This window comes from Microcaecilia unicolor, chromosome 4 (genome assembly GCF_901765095.1).
Source record: "Microcaecilia unicolor chromosome 4, aMicUni1.1, whole genome shotgun sequence".
NCBI lineage: Eukaryota > Metazoa > Chordata > Amphibia > Gymnophiona > Siphonopidae > Microcaecilia > Microcaecilia unicolor.
In genome coordinates, this window is record NC_044034.1 from 45207814 (window position 1) to 45228065 (window position 20252).

Below are 20252 nucleotides of genomic sequence, written 5' to 3' on the forward strand. Positions count from 1 at the left end.
TTAGCTCTCCAGAGTCACAAGTTTTTCTCAGTCTCCACCTGCTGGTAAGCGAGCACAACCCAAGAGTCCAATCCAGGTCCGGTCCGGAGGGACTAAAGGAAAGCAAATTAGCAGGTAAGGTCTAATTTCTCCATACTACTGTTGCTAGGTGCTAAATTACTTCTGTCCATTCAGCATCCTTGTTCAGCCCATACGGGGAAAACGTTCTCCAGGTGAAAATAATTCTTAGTTCAGTATTTAGCAGTCTCTGACTAATATTACCTCCTCTTATCCCCATGTCAATTTTAATTAGAATAGAAAATCTGAGATTATCTAGTTTGTGATTAATATCCTGGCAATGTTGTACCAAAGGCGCTTCTACATTTCCTCTTCTAATATTACTTAGATGTTCCCCTATTCTGATTTTCAGCTTCCTCTTAGTTTGACCAACATACCACAGTTTACAAGGACAAACTATTACATATATTATCCCTTCTGTATTACAATCTCCTGAACATTTTAGATGGAATGATCTATTCATAACTTGATTATAGATATTGTCTCCTTCCAATACCTGACTACAATAACAACAGCTCTGGCACGGTTTAAATCCCTGTTCTGATGTTGCGTTCACTTGAATTTTTTTAGTAACCGACATCAATTCTCCCAAATTTTTATTCCTACGACTAGTAAAAAAGGCCCGTTTCTGAGAGCAATGAAACGGGCGCTAGCAAGGTTTTCATCGTAGTGTGTGTGTGAGAGAGAGAGAGAGAAAGAGTGAATGTGCGAGTGTATGTGTGAGAGAGTGTGTTTGAGAATGAGAGTGTGCTGCAGGGGCCCCCCCTCCGTCTGTTGGCGTCCTTCCCGGTCCCCCCTGTGTTTCGTTTTCCCGTTTCCTTCTCCTCCCCCTCCCATGTGTCCTCCCCACAGCGCCTCAGGGTTGTGGCCCCCCCCCCCCCCCGCTGTCTGGCTTTCAGGATTGTGGCCCCTCCGTCTGGGGCCTTTTTTCTGCATTGTAGTGTGTATGTTTGAGAGTAAGTGTGTGAGAGAGACAGTGAATGCGCGAGTGTGTGTGCGAGAAAGAGAGTGTGTGTGTGTGAGAGAGAATCCCAGCTTCAGGGAGTTGCCCCCCCCCCGTGCCTTTCAGGATGGTGGTCCCTCTTTCTTCCGCCCTTTGTCCCTCTCCCCCCTGTCTTCCCTCCTCCCCTTCCTGGCCTCCCCGTTTCCCCCTCGCAGCTTCAGGGTCGAGTGCCCCCCTCGCTCCGCCTTTCAGGGTGAAACTGTGACGGTGATGCTGGTTCCCTTCTTCGCAGGTTCAGGGAGGCAGGCTGTGTCCGTCTGCTGAAGGTGGTTCCCTTCCTCGCCCGTTCAAGGAGGCAGGCAGGCTGGCTGGCTCCGTCCGTGAGTCCGAGTCCTGCGGATGCGGAAATTGGCCGCCGAGGGGCAGGGGGAGATCGCGTGTCGCCGCTGCCCGCGTCCCCGCCTCCCTCCGTCCGCCGTTGTTCAGGCGATGTTAGTCCTCCGGAGGTGGGAAATGGTCGCCGAGGGGCAGGGGGAGATGACGTTTCACCGAGTGTGAATGCTCCGCCCTCGAGAAGGCGGGCCAGACACTCATTGCCAAACCGGATATCTCTGGCGCCTCAAGTTTCCGGCTTGAGGCTTCAGAACGTTGAAGGTGCCTTTTATATATATATATATGCAGAAGTAGGTTGTTCATTAAATGTAGGATAAATTTGTAAAACGTTCCAATGACGTAATATCGCTTTACGTAATTGCATTGTGTGAATTGAATATGGGAGAACACATACTAGGGCCTGATTATCTTTTGATTTCTTAGGATTTTGTAAAAGCCAATCTCTATTGGCATTTTGTGCTCTTTTATAAGCCCTTTTAATCACTTTTTTTGGATATTTCTTTTGTAAAAAGCGTTGTTTCATATTTTCCGCATGAAGTTGAAAATTATGTTGCTCAGAACATAATCTCTTCACTCTAAGAAATTGCCCTGTGGGTATGCTCTCCCGTAGATGTTTAGGGTGATAACTAGTAAAATGTAACAATGAATTCTTATCAGTTTGTTTCCTGTAAAGCGAAGTATGATATTTATTTTCTTGTATGTATATATATATTTACAAAATTTATCATTTGTGTATTTCTTTCCATATTAAATGTAATATTTGGGTCGCATTGATTAATATAATCTAAAAATTCAGTCAACTGTTGATCTGTCCCCGTCCTTACAAGCAAGACGTCATCTATAAACTGTTTCCAACACAGAATATGTTTTGTGTATGAGGATGGATATATGTATATATACCTCCTCATAATCTGCCATATAAAGGCAGGCTATGGTGGGGGCTACCATAGCCCCCATAGCCACACCTTTTACCTGTAAATAAAACATCTCATATTTAAACGTATTATTATCAGTAACTAATGTAGACATATCTTTAATCAATTGTTAATGAGGTACTGTTAAAGATGTTTGTTCTATGTAATTAGCTATTACAGCTTTAGTTCCTTGCTGGGGTATGTTGGTATAGAGGGCATTAACATCTAAAGAGGCTAGAATTATTGACGAGTCAGTAGGAATTTCAATCTGATCCAATATGTCTATTAAATGTGATGAGTCTCGTATGTATGATTTTATTTGAGGGACAAACTCTTGCAGATAATAATTTACATATTGAGACAATGTCACGGTTGTGCCCAGGTCCCTGGCTTGCAGTCACCTCAGTCCCCGGGGTTTAGACCTGGGGAATGTTGCGAAGTGATGGTTTACCGTTTCCCGTGTTCCAGAAGATATGCTGGTCCGGTCTGGATCTTCCAGCTCTCCAGATTGTTTTGGGAGTTTTTTGGAACCAAGCAGCACCCATACCTGGTGAACTCACTTGTGACCTGCCTTTATTAACCACCTGGTAAGGTTCCTAGTTGCCTTGCAACAGTGTTCTTCTTCTTCTACTACTACTACTACTACTACTACTACTTAACATTTCTAAAGCGCTGCCAGGGTTACGCAGCGCTGTACAATTTTAACACAGAAGGACAATCCCTGCTCAAAGAGCTTACAATCTAATGGACAAGTGTAGAGTCAGTCAAGTAGGGGTAGTCAATTTGGGGCATTCACGATTACATGAAAGTTACAAAGGTATAAAGGTTAGGTGCCGAAAGCTTCTTCAGAGGCGTTCCTTTGGTGTGAAGTGTTGCAGTGCCTTTGTGCTTTTCGTGTTGGTGACTTTTACTCTGCTTGTTTTTTGGACTATTTTTCTGCCTGTCGCCTGCCCAGACCCGGATTGTTTATGGGACTATTCTTCTGCCTGCCGCCTGCCCAGACCCGGATTGTTTATTGGACTATTCTTCTGCCTGCCGCCTGCCCAGACCCGGATTGTTTCTGGATTGTTCGTTTGCCTGCTGTTTTTCCTGGAACCCAGCGTGTTTCTAGTGTTCCTGTTATTTGTCAGCCTGCTGCTGTGTCCTGCCTTGTCCTGCAAGTCCTACCGGCCGCCTGAAGCCCAGAGCTCAACTCTTGGTGAAAGGTGGCCAAGTATAGGTGAAGCCTTACTCCAGTCCACTGTGTTCCAGTTCTGGTCTGCCTTATCTGGTGTTGGGGTGATTCTCCTGCCGCTGCTGCTCCTCGGCAGTGGCCCTAGGGCTCACAAACCTAGGTTCCTGTTGTGTATACGTGACAGACAATGGCTCTAATAATGATCCAGTTCCAGAAACTGGACGTCCTGGAGGGTGTGTGAGTGATTTGTGGATTTTAGGAATAAAATATATAATAGCAGTCCTAGCATGTTCTCTATATAAATATTTTGCTTCTTTAGGAGTAATAGACACAGCAAGGGCTTGAGTTATTAATGTAGCCACTTGTTCCTTATAAGTATCAATTGGATCATATGGTAACTTTCTGTAATACCTAGAATCTTCTGTTTAATAGCTTCCATGTGATACATTGTTTTATCCATCACCACCACACCTCCTCCTTTGTCCGCTCTACTAAATTAATGTTGGATCATTAATTAATTGATGTAATGCATTTTGTTGTTGTATTTGTGTGTTATTTTTATACAACGATCTTGTTCTCTTCCTTCTAACTCTTTCGATACTAATTGTTGAAATGTAGATATAATTGGGTCACATGACCCAGGGGGGCACCATTTTGAAGGATTCTTATATTTGTCAGAAAATTGCAAATTATGTTGTTGCTGATTGTGTTGACCCTCAAAGAATAATTTATGTGCATCTTCCTGAAAAATCTCATTAAATCCAATCTCGTGTTGAATGGATCATGTTGACTAGAAGGCACAAATGATAAACCCAATCGGAGTACTTCAAGTTGATCACTAGTTAATTGTTTTGAAGATATATTATGTAGAGGAGTGTGGTAGCCGTGTTAGTCCACTCTTAAGGTTATCAATAGAAATCAAACAAAATAAAACATACTATATTTGAGAAACAGGCCAGATGCTTAAGACAAGATTCAATTTACATAGACATCACATGAACAATACTGGTGCCAGTAGGGTTCTCACGCCTGTTGGTCAACATTTTACAGGACCAGGACACTGTACCAGTGACTTCACAGTGAGAATCCTGAAAGGTAACTTTAAAACCATACAAGAACGTAAGACCTTTGAAGTCAGAATGATTGAATATTTTAACACCCAACAGAAAGGACTTAACAAGGATCTGGGGTTCCTAGCCCATTATAAACCATAAAGCTGTATTTCTCTGTTGATCACCCCACCCCTCACCTATCCACACCCATCCTGTTAGAATATCAATGATATGCTTTGATGTCCCCATGCATACCTCCTACCCACCCCCATCCTCCCACCCTGTCAGATTGTTGTAGTAATGCTTGAATGTTTTCACTTATATACACTGTCAGCTAGCACATTTGCTTATTTCCGATCTGACGAAGAAGGGCAACCTTCGAAAGCTAATTAAGAAATGTATTAAGTTATGTCCAATAAAAAAGGTATCATCTTATTTTCTTTTCCATGTTTTATTTTGTTTGATTTCTATTGATAACCTGAAGATATATTATAAATCTCCATCAACGATTCTTGCCCTATTTGCGCCCCTTGTTGACCCTTATATTGTCGGGTGGGTTTTGTTCTACTGTTTTGTCTGCAATTCTTAAAAAATTGGATGGTTATTTATTTATTTAATTTATTTTATTTGTATCCCACATTCCCCCACCTATTTGCAGGCTCAGTGTGGCTTACATAGATTTGTTAACATTGTCATTTCAGGATATAAGATACAGTTAGTAATGTGTAGCGATTAGGAAGGGAAGAAAGAAGAAGGAAGAGAATGATTAGGGTAGTTATAGAAGGTAGGCGTTCATAATTGAGTGGGTTGGTGAGGTGACTTAGTGAGGCTATAGGTTCTCATTGTAGGCCTTGTTGAAGAAGAATGTCTTCAAAGATTTTCGAAAGATAGTTGTTTCGTTGATTGCTTTCAGGTCTGTAGGTAATGCATTCTATAACTGCGTGCTCATGTAGGAGAAGGTAGTGGCATGCATCAGCTTGTATTTAAGTCTTTTGCAGCTGGGGTAGTGCAGGTTGAGATATTTGCGGGATGATCTTGTGGCGTATCTGGGAGGTAGGTCTACGAGGTTTAGCATGTAGATTGGGGCGTCTGCGTGAATGATTTTGTGTACAGTCGTGCAGATCTTGAACGCAATGCGTTCCTTAAGTGGGAGCCAGTGAAGTTTCTCTCTTAGGGGTTTTGCACTTTCATATTTAGTTTTTCCAAATATGAGTCTGGCGGCCGTATTCTGGGCAGTTTGGAGTTTTTTGATTGTCTGTTCTTTGCATCCGGCATACAGTGCATTGCAGTAGTCCAGATGACTTATTACCATTGACTGTACCAGGTTACGGAAGATGTATCTCGGGAAGAAAGGTTTTACTCTTTTAAGTTTCCACATGATGTAGAACATCTTTTTCGTCGTGTTTTTCACGTGGGTATCAAGAGTGAGGTTTCGATCAAAGGTGACTCCAAGAATTTTCAAGTTTTGTGAGACAGGAAGGGAACAGTATGGTGTGATTTATGGTGGAGAAGTTTTTTGTGTTATGTTGTGTTATTTATCTGTTCTAATCTCCTGGTCTGATCTTCTAATGGCTCCCATTTTTAAATCATCCCCAGATGAATCACTCGACGAGTTAATAAATTTAACTTGTCTATTCCTTCTCCTCATATCTTTGCCCTGCAGATTTATCCATCCACCCATAAACATATGAATCCCTTTTATATTTATTAATTTTTTGTGTTCGTATCTGTTGCAGATATTTTTCAAGATTAGCATTATGTTCTCCCATATTCTTTGTAAAGACCTCTTCAGTTGTAGATGATTTAAAATTTTCTATCTTATCCTGCACTTCTTGTTGTTGATTCGTTTTTAATTTATCCAATTTATCGATAGAAGCATTAAGTCCAGGGAACATCTAGTTAATATCGTGTTCCACTCTTCTACATACTCGGGGTCATCCAAAAATCTGGGTTCTTTATTTAAGAGTAACCCTCTCGGGATTCTGTGTGTATGACAATATTCCACCAGGGCAGCAGAATTCAGCTCTGTTCTAATCATCAATTTATGATATTTATTCAAATCTAACCAATCACTTTCCTGACTTTCCTCCTGAGTGGTAAATAATCGACCTCCTCCTAGTAAATCTGAGATTCGTTCCATGGACAATCCCACCTTGGTCTCCCATCCTATGTGTGCCATATTTTCCCTCTAACAATTCTATTCAGAAATAAACTAACACAAGGGATTGATATTGTAACTATTCCACCAAAATTATAACTTTGGTGGAATAGTTACAATATCAGTCCCTTGTGTTAGTTTATTTCAGCATTGTATAATAAACAGTTTTACCTTTTTATAATAACACTTGAGCCTTGTCCGTTACTCCTAGTATAAGTGTAATTATAAGTATAGTTTTGGACAGTTTGGAATAAGGATCATGAGTGAGAGGTGTGTGTGCAACATATAATCCAGAGTGCTGAATACAAATACGTCTCACTCTCTGCCAGACTTTTCCTGAAGTTTGATAATATGTGATTTGTCCCCACACAGTGATGATTCAGAGCTGGCTCAGTTGCCCAATTGCACAGTTCTTCCATTTAGCTATGGTGCACTTCCTCGTGTAGTGCACAGCTCTTACTATACCTTCCTGTGCTTCACAGCCCCTGTGTGGCACTGTTGACCACCTGGGTTGCTTGGTGGTACTGCTGTCCACCTGGGTTGTAAGCTTTCTTAATCCACTTGTATTGCACAGGACAGCAGCTTCCTAGGTCATATGTTTGCAGCAACCACCTGAGTTGCACAGTGGTACAGGCCACCTGTGTGGCACATTTTCAGTAACTGCCTTGGTTACATAGTGGTGCTAGCTACCTATGTGGCACATTAGCAGCAACCATCTTGGCTGCATAGTGGTGCTGGCCACCTATGTGGCACATTTAAAGTAACTGACTTGGTTGCACAGTGGCGCTGGCCACCTCTGTGGCATATTTGCAGCAACCGTTTTGGTTGCACAGTGGCGCTAGCCACTTGCGTGGCACATTTTCAGCAAACATCCTGGTTGCACAGTGGTGCTGGCCACCTACATGGCACATTTGCAGCAACTCCTGGTTGCACAGTGGCACTGGCCACCTGTGTGGCATGTTTTCAGGAACCGTCTTGGATGCACAGTGGCACAAACCATTTGTTTGTACAGTGGCAGCGGCTACCTATATTGCATAATTGCAGCACCACTTTTGGTTTTTCCCCAGTAGCGGCAATCACCTGTATTGCTATCCTATGCAGCTGCCAGTCTAGCTCTCCTGCAACATCTACCTGTGAGGCTCCTGCTACCACCATCTCTTTTCTATGGTTGCAAGAGTCACCCGTTTTGCAAAGTTGTAACAACTGGGCCGTTTCCATAGTTGCAACAACTACCAGTGTTATTCAGCTTAAGCATTTTCTGTCCCTTTAACAACCACTCAGTCACAGTTCCAGTATTTCTTAGATGTGACAGCCATCTGTCTTATATAGTTGCCCAATAAATAGTCAGATTTCTTTTTTACCTTCAGCAGTTGCCTACATGTCATAGTGTTATAAGTCAGCTTTATAACGCTGTTCTAGTAGCCAGCTGTGTAGCATGGTTACTATCTGACCCTATATGTTCACCAGCTGCCAGTATATCACAGTTCCAGCAGTTGTCTGTATGGTTCAGTTATGGAAGCTATGTATATGGCACAGTTGCAAAGCTGCCTATGGGGCATCAGATATACTAGTGTCCTGGGACATTAGATTCACATTTGTGTGGTTTCCCATGCAGCAGCTGACTGCATGATCTCGGCTACACTACCCATTAAGTAGGGTATCAGATTCAGCATCCATGCACTTACTATAGCTATCATATTACATGCAGCATCTATAGATATGGCTTCTGCTACAGCACACAATTGTGTGGCTTCAGATGCAGCAGCCACCTGTATGATGCCAGTTACCACAGCTACCTCTGCTACTCTGCCACCTGTATGTTTCCAGCTACTTCAGCTGTCTTTCTCTGTCACCAGTCGCCACAGCCGCCTGTATGACACCAGCCATTTCACCTGCTAGTATTACACTAGTTGCCACAGAGCCTCTGTTACCTTGACTGCTTGTATGGCACTATCTGTCGCAACTGACTATATGGCACCAGCTACAGTGGACGCTTGTATGGATACAGCTGTGCACTCGCTTCAGTGGTGGCATGGATGTGTCCAGTTTTGACAGCATCTATAGCTCTAGCTACTATAGCTACATGTATAACATATCTTGATGTATTTGCTTATGCTGCTTGGCCATGTCAGTAGATTGTCTTCCCTGGTTTTGATAGCTATGAGCCTCATCTACTCTGCACAACTATTTAGTATAGTTTTGACTATCCAGCTTATTTTCGAAAGAGAAAAACGCCTATAGTGCGACCTAAATCGGGAGACAGACGTTTGTCTTGCAAAGGCGCCCAAATCTGTATAATCGAAAGCCGATTTTGGGCGTTTCCAACTGCACTCCGTCGCGGAAACGAATAAAGTTGACGGGGGCGTGTTGGAGGTGTGGTGGAGGCGGAACTGGGGCGTGGTTATCAGCCGAGGAGAGATGGGCGTCTAGCTGATGATCGAAAAAAAAAAAAAGGCGTTTTTACTGCGATTTTGGGTCACTTTTTTGGACCCTTTTTTTTCACGAACAAGTCCCAAAGAAGTGCTCCAACTGCCCAGATGACTACTAGAGGGAATTGGGGATGAGCTCCCCGGACTCCCCCAGTGGTCACTAACCCCCTCCCACCAAACAAACCCCACTTTAAAACCTTTTTTCCAGCCTGTATGCCAGCCTCAAATGCCATACCCACCTCCATGACAGCAGAATGTGTTCGATCCTGTCACAGCCTTTCCCTGGGTCAGATGTGGCTCTCGGGTGCACTACAGGGTCACATCAGCATTGCATTGTGGTGGGTGTAGGGTATTGGGCTCCGTGATTTCATTAGCTTGTGTTACAGTCTCACGATGTTGGTAGTTGGTAGGCTCTTCTCCCATGGTGCTTTTCCTCCTGCCTACTGGGTCAGAGTGTGCCCTGTTGTGTTTCCTGTTGTAGTCCATGCGGTAGTGGCCATTTTTGTAAGCCAGTTTTAGTTCCCTTTCCTGTGTTAGCCACGTTACAGAACTTAGTTCTTACCTTGAATGTGGCTGAAAGAGGGCATTGTACAGCATTCTGCCAGCTCTGACCTACTGCTCATCTCAGTACCAGGGAGACTCGTTGCCAGTGGGGCACAACCTCTGATCTGCAGTTAACTGTGAGTAAAGGCGGTTATTCCAATAAAGGACGTTTTCGGAGAGATTAGTCTTCAGGTGTCAACTGGTGTGCCAATATTATACAGCAGCAACAAGTCCTAGAGGCCTGTGTGTATGCAGGTCCCTGGAGCACTTTTAGTGGGTACCGCAGTGCACTTCAGCCAGGTGGCCCCAGGCCCAGCCCCCCCCCCCCCCACCTGTAACACTTGTGCTGGTAAATGGGAGGCCTCCAAAACCCACTGTACCCACATGTAGGTGTCTCCTTCACCCCTTAGAGCTATGGTAGTGTTGTACATTTGTGGGTAGTGGGTTTTGGGGGAGGGGGGGTTGGGAGCTCAGCACCCGTGGTAAGGGAGCTATGTATGTGGGAGCTTTTTCTGAAGTCCACCGCACTGACCTAGGGTGCCCAGTTGGTGTCCTGGCATATCAGGGGGGCCAGTGTACTACCAATCCTGGCCCCTCCCACGACCAAATGGCTCGGATTAGGACGTTTTTGAGCTGGGCGTTTTTAGTTTCCATTATCGCTAAAAAAAACAAACGCCCAGCTCAAAAACATCCATTTTTTCGAAAATACGGTTCGGCCCGCCCCTTCACGGACCCATTCTCGGAGATAGGTGTTTCCGTTCGATTATGCTCCTCCACATACACCACATACTTTGGGTATATAAAACCATATTCTTTGTGCGATCCTACACTCTATCTGTTTTGTGCAGCTAACTCAATAGCACTTGCACTAGCCACCACTGTTATACTACTTCAGGAAGTCTAATATTGTGGTTTTATTTTGGTCCTAATAGGCTCTCATTCTTGCTTGTCCTGTCCAAGTGTTTCATATTTCGTGGCATGCCTCAGGGCTCTTATGCTCTCTTCTTGCTCTTATGATGACATTTGGATTTTTATTTCTGAATAGGGCATTCTTTTGCACCAGGTCAGTCAATAGACATTCCATTTCAACCTCATTGGTCTCCGTTTTGTATTCTTAGTGAAGGGTGATTCTTCAATTTCTGTGTGGATTTTCCTAGTTGTCATAGATGTAGATGGGGAAGCATAGTGGTTTTTCAAGTCCTGATAACTTTCGTCTTGTATTCCATTCTCTGGATATTCAACTTCTCCAGGATATCTACTGTAGTTGCAATATTCCCTTCATAGATATGTTTTGGTCTTAGGCTGTCGCCTTCAAAGACCCATTCAAGAAAAATCACTAGTTGGGTGTTTCTTTCTTTATTCATCTCTTTCATTGTCTGTCACTTCTATTTTCACTTCCTTTTTCTTTTCCATACCCTTTGTCTTTCCAGAGTCCTTCTGATTGGTCTTGGTTCTTTCTACTGGGTTTTGCTGGGAAGGATCTCTAAGGCTATTTCAGGTTCTCTCTCTTTTGAGTGTTTCAATCTTTTAGTCCTGCCTTTTCTTGGGGACACTGCTTCGCCATATCCCACTGGTCTGGACTGGTCTGATAGGATGCTATGGGAGGAAAGTCTTATCTGATAGTTTTCTTTTATTTAGTTCTATCAGACCAGTCCAGAATTCCTCCCTGGTTCATTTATTTTCCTTTATTTACAAGTTAGATTTTTCAGATATCACTGATTCTACTTTTAAGTTTCCTAACCTATTGTATGTCGCATGCCTCCTGACTCAGTGAAATATCTGTATGTCAGTAGAGTATATTTTGCAATGGCTGGTAAGTTTTTGACTGGATTGACACATTTGGCCTCAAAATTTTAATATTGGCCGCCAGGTGAATTTTGAGCACCATTGCTTAGCTATTTGAAGTACTGAACATTCTGTGCAGCACAATACCCTTAAGGTGCTATCACTTGAGAACTATTTTCGTTCTGTGTCTCCATCCACTGGTAGATGGACACAACCCATTGGTCTGGACTGGTCTGATAGGACTAAAGGAAAGAAAGTTTTCAGGTAAGACATAACTGTTCCATATTCAGCATGATTGTCAGTATAAGTAGTGGTGTTGAATATGTAGTAGTGCAGTTGCTGTGCTTGAACCATGTACTCTATATACTTGACTATAAACCAAGATTTTTGGGTAAAAAAAATGGCCCAAAAATGGGGGTCTCAGTTATATTCAAATCCCCATCCAATGACCGGCCCTTTTGTCCTCCCCTCCCCACCCGATAACTGGCACTACTGACCCCATAGCATCCACCATTTCCTCCCTTCCCGAGGTGTCCTGCCATAGCTTGCTCTTCCCCCACCCCCCATCTGAAACTCCTACTCGCTCACTCCCGCCATTGTGCAGAGAACACCCACCCCTCCCAGAACCACTGTAGGCCCCCTCCCCGGGCCTACTTTACAGTCTTGGTGGTCCAGTGGTGAGCTGGGGCAGGAGCAGTCCTCCGCTCCTGCTCGTACAGTTTCCATAGTGAAAATGACTGCCGCAGTTTCTCTTGGGTTGTTTAATTATACATTTGCTGATTGCTGGTGAATGCATAATTGCCTTTGAATGTCCCATATAAGTTTTTGGAAATCTAGCCCATTCTGTTGGCCTATTTCAGAGCTATTCTAGATACAGTGAACACTTTCCATTGGAGACCTTGAAGTCTGAAAAGGAAAGCAAGTATGACAGCAAGCGCCCAAGACTATCAACCACTGTGCAGAGAAGTAAGTGCATTAAAAAAAATTGTGTTTTCCAATTGGGTTCTATTCTAAAAGCAGTAAACAGAAATACAGAAACATTGAATTCTCAGAGGACAAGCAGGCCTTCTTATTCTCTTATCTGGGTGATGTCATCCGACAGAGCCCTGTGCAGATGCTGACTAGTGAGTAATGTAAAATTTACAGCAGCATCCCACCGCACATACGCTGCTGCCTTCCTGCCCAACACGCGAGTGTGGGTTCTCCAATCTTGTTTTCCATGGAGCTGAGAGGACGTGTTCATGTGTTCTCTCTTCATGCTGTGCTGTTTTTTTTTGTGAAGTGTCTTCCCATGCAGGTTTATTTTTCATTATTTTGTTCCTGATACTTCTCATTTTCATTTTATTCAAACCCCTTTTAGTTCTTTGAGTTTTTTGTCCTTTTTATGTTTTCTTTGTGTTTGGATTTGGCTGTCCAGATTAGGTTTCTGCCCCTTTTGAGAGTTCAAGATTGAGGAGTTTAACTTGGCCTAGATTCTTTTTTTGATGTCAACAGAAGACCCCCCAGTGGCTTCAAGAGGTGCGCACAATGTAATCAGGTGATTTCTGTTACATATCTGCACAACTGGTGCATCGGGTGCCTTGGGTCAGACTGATTGTGTTCTCTGTTTACAAATGTAGGTGAGAACTCAGCGGGCGTGACTAGCTCAAACAGCAACTTTTTGGCTCCTAAAAGGCTGGAACATCGACTTTAGCACCTTGGCATCAACCTCCATGGCTACTCAGACTTCAGCATCCACAGGGAGTGCACCGGCATCGAGGAGGTCTCCATCTGTCTTGATACCAGGCGCTGATAGCAGGCCCCGAGACCGGTCAGCATTGGACCTGACACCGAGGATGTGCACGAAATCAGCATCATTCTTGGCACCGGGGGATCGGAGCTTTATGCATTAGCGTTGGCGCTGGGAGGAGCGCTCCCTCTCTTTAGAAGAGGTGCAGGTGTACAAGTCATTGAGCAGCCCTGTCCCCACCGCTGGTTCAGCACCAACACCTTCTCAGACTGCCTCTTCCCTGGCTTCCATGCCTGTGCTGATGCCCACCTTTGATGCGCAGTTCCGGAGCAGTGGAACAGTCCGAGGCCCTCTCTGAGGCTTCATCGGTGCAGGTGCTCAGATCTTCGATGCCGGTGCCTCGCAAGGTGTCAATGTCAACTTCTGGACATGCACTACCGCTCTTGACATCAGGGGAGGAAGCTTCCATGAAGTCTGAGAGTAGGGCTGTACCTCGGGGCTCTTTGGGGTGTGGACCTCGCTCCACCAGACTGAGATTGGTGCAGTCTCATTCAGCTGCCTCTGAGTATGCAGTTGAGTCTGATTGAGACCGCTGTTGGGAATCAGATGAGAATTTGCATTCCTTCTCAGAGGAGGAGTAGTCATGTGGTATACCATCTGATCTCGCTTTTCCTCAAGAGAGAAGGAAATCTCTTCCAGAGGCACTCTCTTTCACCAGTTTTTTAAAGGAGATGACTTCAGCCGTCCTATTTAAGTTGGAGATGGAGGAGGAGCCTAGGGCAGAAATGTCCTGGGTTATAAGTTTCCTCCTAAGGAAGGGGTGACTGTGCTATTGCACCTTATCCTTAAGGGTGTACTGTTGGAAGAACCGGGAGTCTCCCCTCGCAGTGCAGGTCGCATCCAAGAAGGTGGATGCACAATATTGTATGCAGAAGACTCCTGGATTTGAGAAGGCACAGGTGCCACACCACTCCATGGTAGTAGAATCTGCTCTCAAATGGGCCAGGAGTTCTTGGTCTCATGCCTTGGCGCCCCTGGGATGAGAGTCCAGGACCTTGGATTTGTTTGGGAGAAAGACATTTCAGGCCTTGATGCTTGTTACCTGCATCAGGTCCTACCATTTCTACATGAGCCTTTATTTAGGGTCTTTAGTGAACAGTACACTGAATCTGGCAGACTCTCTTACTATGGAGCAGGCCACAGAGCTTCGCCAGCTGGCCAACAAACAGATGGACATTATCTGGCCTGGCCAGGGGTGCCTATGATACGTTTGATGTTGCATCTGGGCAGAGTCACGTGACCTGCACGTCACTACCTCCAATCAAAATTTTCACCTTTTAATCGGTGTTATCCATCTGCCTTGCCAGCTGACGTTTTTCTGGGCGGAGTCACGTGACCTGCACCTCACTACCTCCAATCAAAAATTTTCATCTTTTCATCGGGGTTATCCATCTGCCTTGCCAGCTGACGTTTTTCTGGTTGGAGTCACGTGACCTGCACGTCACTACCTCCAATCAAAAGCAAGTTGAACCTTAATTGCACTGAGCAGCAGCGGCGCTCGTGCTGCAAAGAGATTTGAGATTATTGGACTGAATGTGAGCTCTCTAAAGCTGTTTAAACTGTGGAAAAGTGTTTTATTTTGCTTTTTATTATTTTATATGTTTAGATTTTCACCTTTTAATCGGGGTTATCCATCTACCTTGCCAGCTGACGATTTTCTAGGCGGAGTCACGTGACCTGCACGTCACTTCCTCCAATCAAAAGCAAGTTGAACTTTATTTAAACTGAGCAGCAGCGGCGCTCGTCGGGTGCGCGCCGGAGGAGCGCACCTGAGGAGCAGGTACACTCCTTAGGTGTGCTCCTTGGGTGTGCGACATGGGAATATACGATTGCTGTTTAAGCCCTCTGGTGAGGTAATGCTCTTATTCTTCAAATGAATAATGATGCTTCTTGTTTTTATCCTGCTGTGCCTCTGGAACACTAATTTACTGCCTTTGATAGCACCTGAGGGTATGCAGGATACAGCATATATCCCAGTACAATGGAGTTGGCGTGCTAACCAGAATACTTCGTTTTCTTGTACGTTTAACAACCTTCGTTACTTAACGCCAGTCACATTATCTAATAATATAGCTTCCGATAGTGTTCCTCCTCTATCTTCATTATCTGTAGCATTAATTAACTGTAGATCTCTTAACAGCAAGTTCACCTACATTTTGGATCTTTGTAAATTGTACCAGCTTGACTTATTTGCCATTACAGAGACATGGCTTTTATCAGGGGAAGAATCTTATCTCTTTCAATGTTTACCCTCAGGTTACTCGGTCAGCTATTCATCACGTACAGGGAGAAGAGGTGGTGGATTGGCCCTAATATTTAAGTCAGACTTTAAGGTTCAGGAAATTAATGATCACAGACTCTCATATCCTGAACTTCTTTTGTTAAAATTTAGTGCAGCTAGGTCTACTTTTCATGTACTACTTTACTACTGTGCTCCATCTACTACGGCAGCGGGGTGGGACCACATATATCAATCACTTGCAGATGCTACAATTAGGTTCCCAAATCTTTTAATACTAGGTGATTTTAATGTTCATTTAAATGATCAATCAAATCCGCGATCAGCTAGATTTTAAAATTTTTTACATGATATCGATCTTAAACAACATGTGGATGGATCAACTCGTATCGCTGGCCACACATTAGATCTAGTAATGACACATAAACTGGACGAAGTAAAATGTTCAAAAATTGTACTAACACCGGTATCTTGATCAGATCACTACCTTCTTCAATTTTATTTATTAGTACCACAGTTATTATATAATACTAAACCAGCTCACATTAAAACTAGGAGTCTACATAAAATCGACCTGATATCTTTACCTTCTTTAGCAGATAAATTCCCACTAAACTTTGATACACTCCCAATAGATGACCAAATTAAAATATGGAACCAACAGATGACCAAATTAAAATATGGAACCAAGTTCTTTCAGTAGCCTTTGACGATATTGCGCCGGAAAGGATAATTAATAAAACAACAAAACGTTCCCAGCCTTGGTACCATCCAGGATTAAAACTATGTAAACAACAGGTACGTAGAGCTGAACACCAATGGCGTAAGCACAAGACTGTAGAACTAAAAGAAAAGTGCAAACAGTGTACAAAATATTATCTGACACAGTTAAAGGATGCTAAAACTGCATATTTCTCAAAAGAAATAAAAGAAGCAGCCAGTTTGCAGAAAAAATTGTTTCAATTTATGAAACGCTTGACAACAATAACTAATGAAAATAGAGAATTGCCTGCTATTGACTCTGAAACTCTAGCAAAGTTCTTTAGCTCCAAAATTGAGAAATTAAGAGCTTGCTTTCCACGGGTACCAGGGCTAAGACATATTGACAATTCCCCAAATTCACAATCATCTGTACCTTGGCAGGATTTTGAAATTCCGTCTGCTGAATCACTATATACCTTGGTTGCAGGTCGATCACCTACTTATAGTTCTTTAGATCCTATACCTTCTGCATGGCTGAAAAAACATATGCTAGAATTCCAACAGTTTATGTACTCAATTGTCATGTTGAGTCTTTCTGATGGGATAGTCCCTACTATTTTGAAAGAAGCGCTAGTAAAACCTAGTCTAAAGAAATCTTCACTGGATCCCTTATTACCTACTAATTATAGACCAGTCTCTAATCTTCCTTTTCTATCCAAAGTCATAGAGACAATAGTGTTTAGACAGTTGCAAACTTATGAAGATTCTAAAAATTTGTTACATCCCAGACAATCGGGTTTTAGGAAGGGTCACAGTACAGAGACTATTCTGACTTCATTGTTAAATGAAATCCACGCTAAATTAGAGCTTGGCTATATTGCCCTGCTTGTTTCATTAGATTTGTCTGCGGCTTTTGACTTAATTAATCATAACCTACTTCTTGACAGACTGAATGAGATTGGTATCTCAGGGACAACTATGAAATGGTTTATATCCTTTCTTACGGATCATTTAAAGTAGTTCAGCAGCAATCTTGTTCTACATTATACAACTTATCATGTGGAGTTCCTCAGGGCTCGGTTTTATCTCCACTACTGTTTAACCTATATATTAGTCCCCTGGCGCTCCTCATCCAAACAATGGGTATTAGTTTTTACTCATATGCAGATGATTTTCTTCTTATTCATTATGTTAGACCATCAAACATAGATTTTACACCGATTCAAATGTGTCTGGATAAAGTGGCAGACTGGTTGACAACATATCAGTTGGTATTGAACCCGGATAAGACTATAACATCTTGGATAGTAGGGCAAGGCACATGTCCTTTTGTGGTACCTATGCTATTTGGTCAGAATATCCCTACAGTTAAGTCCTTTAGATATCTTGGGGTCATTATTGATTCCGCATTGACTTTTGAGGAACAAGTATTCGATGTAGTGAAAAAATCTTTCTTCCATCTGAGGCGGCTTCGGTCAGTTAGAAATTCAGTAAGTAAGGAGTAGAGGAGTGGCCTAGTGGTTAGGGTGGTGGACTTTGGTTCTGGGGAACTGAGTTCAATTCCCACTTCAGGCACAGGCAGCTCCTTGTGACTCTGGGCAAGTCACTTAATCCTCCATTGCCCTAGGTACAAATAAGTACCTGTATACAATATGTAAACCGCATTGAGCTTGCCATGAGTGGGAAAGCACGTGGTACAAATGTAACAAAAAAAAAGAAAAAAGGATTCTCTCAAAACACTGACATCTGCTTTCCTGTCATGAATGGAATTAGTTTGTTTATTTGTATACATTAGTTTTTATACATATGTAAACTGTTCTGTTTTGCAGTTGGAATAAGATAAGGTATATAAATCAACATAAATAAAATAAATAAAATCTAGACTCTGGCATAGTCCTGGATGCATGTCTCTGACCTTGAAATGATGGTTCAAGAGAGGTTGGCAGATGTGCCATGCTGATGGGATAATTTGTTAGAACATAAGAGCAGCCACACTGGGTCAGACCAACATGTAGCCCAATATCCTGTTTCTAATAGTGGCCAAGTCAGGTCACAAGTGCCTGGCAGAAACCCAAATCGTGGCAACATTCCATTCTACAAATCTTAGGGCAAGCAGTTGTTTCCCCATGTCTGTCTCAATAACAATCCTTGTCCAAACCTTTTTTAAACTCAGATACGTTAATCGCTGTTAGAGCATACTCTGGCAAAGAGTTCCAGAGCTTAACTATTCGTTGAGTGAAAAAATAATTCCTCCAATTTGTTTTAAAAGTATTTCCATATAACTTCCTTGAGTGTCCCCTTGTCTTTTTACTTTTGGAATGAGTAAAAAATCGATTTACTTTTACTTGTTCTGTACTACTCGGGAAACCTCATCCGTCTCTTCTCCAAGCTAAAGAGCTTTAACCTCTTTAGCTTTTCCTCATACGAGAGGTGTTCCATCCCCTCTATTATTTTGGTCGCTCTTCTTTGAACCTTTTCTAATTCTGCTATATCGTTTTTGAGATATGGCAACCAGAACTGAAAACAATACTCAAGATGCGGTCGCACCATGGAGCGATATAGAGGCATTGTAGTATTTTCGTTCTTATTCACCATCCCTTTCCTAATAATTCCTAGCATCCTGTTTGTTTTTTGGCCACTTCCACAGACTGAGCAGAAGATTTCAATGTATTACCTACAACGACACCTAGATCTTTTTTTCTTGGTTGCTGACCCCCAAGGTGGACCCTAACATCAGATAACTATGATTTGGATTATTCTTTCCAATGTACTTCACCTTGCATCTGCCATTTGTTTGGAGAGAAGGTGGAAGAGATCGCTGACCTCATTAAGAAACTGAATCTCAGCATCCTCCATTTGTGTCTTCTTCAACAAGAAGATTTTTTAGTGGGCCTAGGTGGTGACCCTATTACTCTCAAAGGTGTAAGTTCTCACCTCACTCTCACTCTGCTCAGGCAATTCAGGCCAGTGGCGTAACTAGGGTAGTTGACACCCGGGCCCAGTCATTTTTTAAACACCCCCCCCCCCCCAAATCCAGTACTAGGCATACCGAGAATACAAAACACTCAGGACCTATAGAGCAATTCTACCATACCATAAGCAGTCATTTCTACACATCACACAAGGAAAAGGAAAGCATCTTAAACACTACAATGCGCTGATTCCCCAGCCTATAGGCACCAGCTTGAGCACCCCTTGTATGTGCCCAGGGAGGGGTTATTGCCTTTGAGTTTGGAACCCCTAATCATTCTGAAAAGCTGACTCCCCTGCCCCAGCTCCATTCCCTTCTCTGAAGCTGACCAAGAATCTGCTTAAGGCTTCCTGTAGCCAGGAGCAGAGCAGCTTTTTGATTGATAGATATGGATTGAACCAACCAGTCAACCTCTGTCTCTGCACCCCCTCCCCCAATTCCTTATTTGCAGATGAGTCCGTGTAGGACAAACAAGTTTTGGGGGCCACGTCGGTGGCCCTGCTTCCTATACCCTGAGGGCCAGTAACTGCGCCAGATGTTTGTTTTTTTTTTCTCATTGGCAGCACAATGAGGCCATGACCCGTCACCCTACCACGATTTTTACCCAACAAAGCATCAGCAATTAGAAAATATAGGGGTGGGGACGAATATTGATTTATTTGGCCCCTTCAACCAAAAAGGTGCCTCCACTGCTCCTTCTAAACCGGGTACGAATGTTCAGTCCTAAATGTAGCCCAGGCTCTAGCTAGTTTTCTTCCAGTCTGTCCCAAATGCAATGAACCTTCAGTCCGGAGTGCACGACAATTCAAACTAAAAACACCTCTACAAGAGCCATGTGAAAAGAAATGTGCTTTCGATTCTGATTCCGCCCATGCGTACAAGTATAAGCACAGGATCAGGACAGCCGAGGAATCAGCTGGAAGCAGATTAACGGGAAAGTTAGATCTAGGAAATTCCTCTCCGGCCTCAAGAAAACCTCTCCCAAAAAAGCCCTGGGTAAGAAGCTCGTCAGACACAACGGAGGTCACTTACCGGCTAAGGGGCAGGATGATCCAGTAGCAGAAAGCAGCCAACACCTGCAGCTCCATGATCCCGATCCAATT

General features: G+C 43.3%; 1 protein-coding gene across 1 annotated transcript in view; it reads left to right on the plus strand.

The window, feature by feature from the left end:
- The window catches only part of PIWIL4 (piwi like RNA-mediated gene silencing 4), a 455470-nt gene that overhangs the window by 33782 nt on the left and 401436 nt on the right, over window positions 1–20252 (plus strand). The window contains exon 2 of the mRNA XM_030200207.1: window positions 12309–12414. Coding sequence (XP_030056067.1) covers window positions 12309–12414 — 106 coding nt within the window. The remainder of the gene's footprint in view (window positions 1–12308; window positions 12415–20252) is intronic.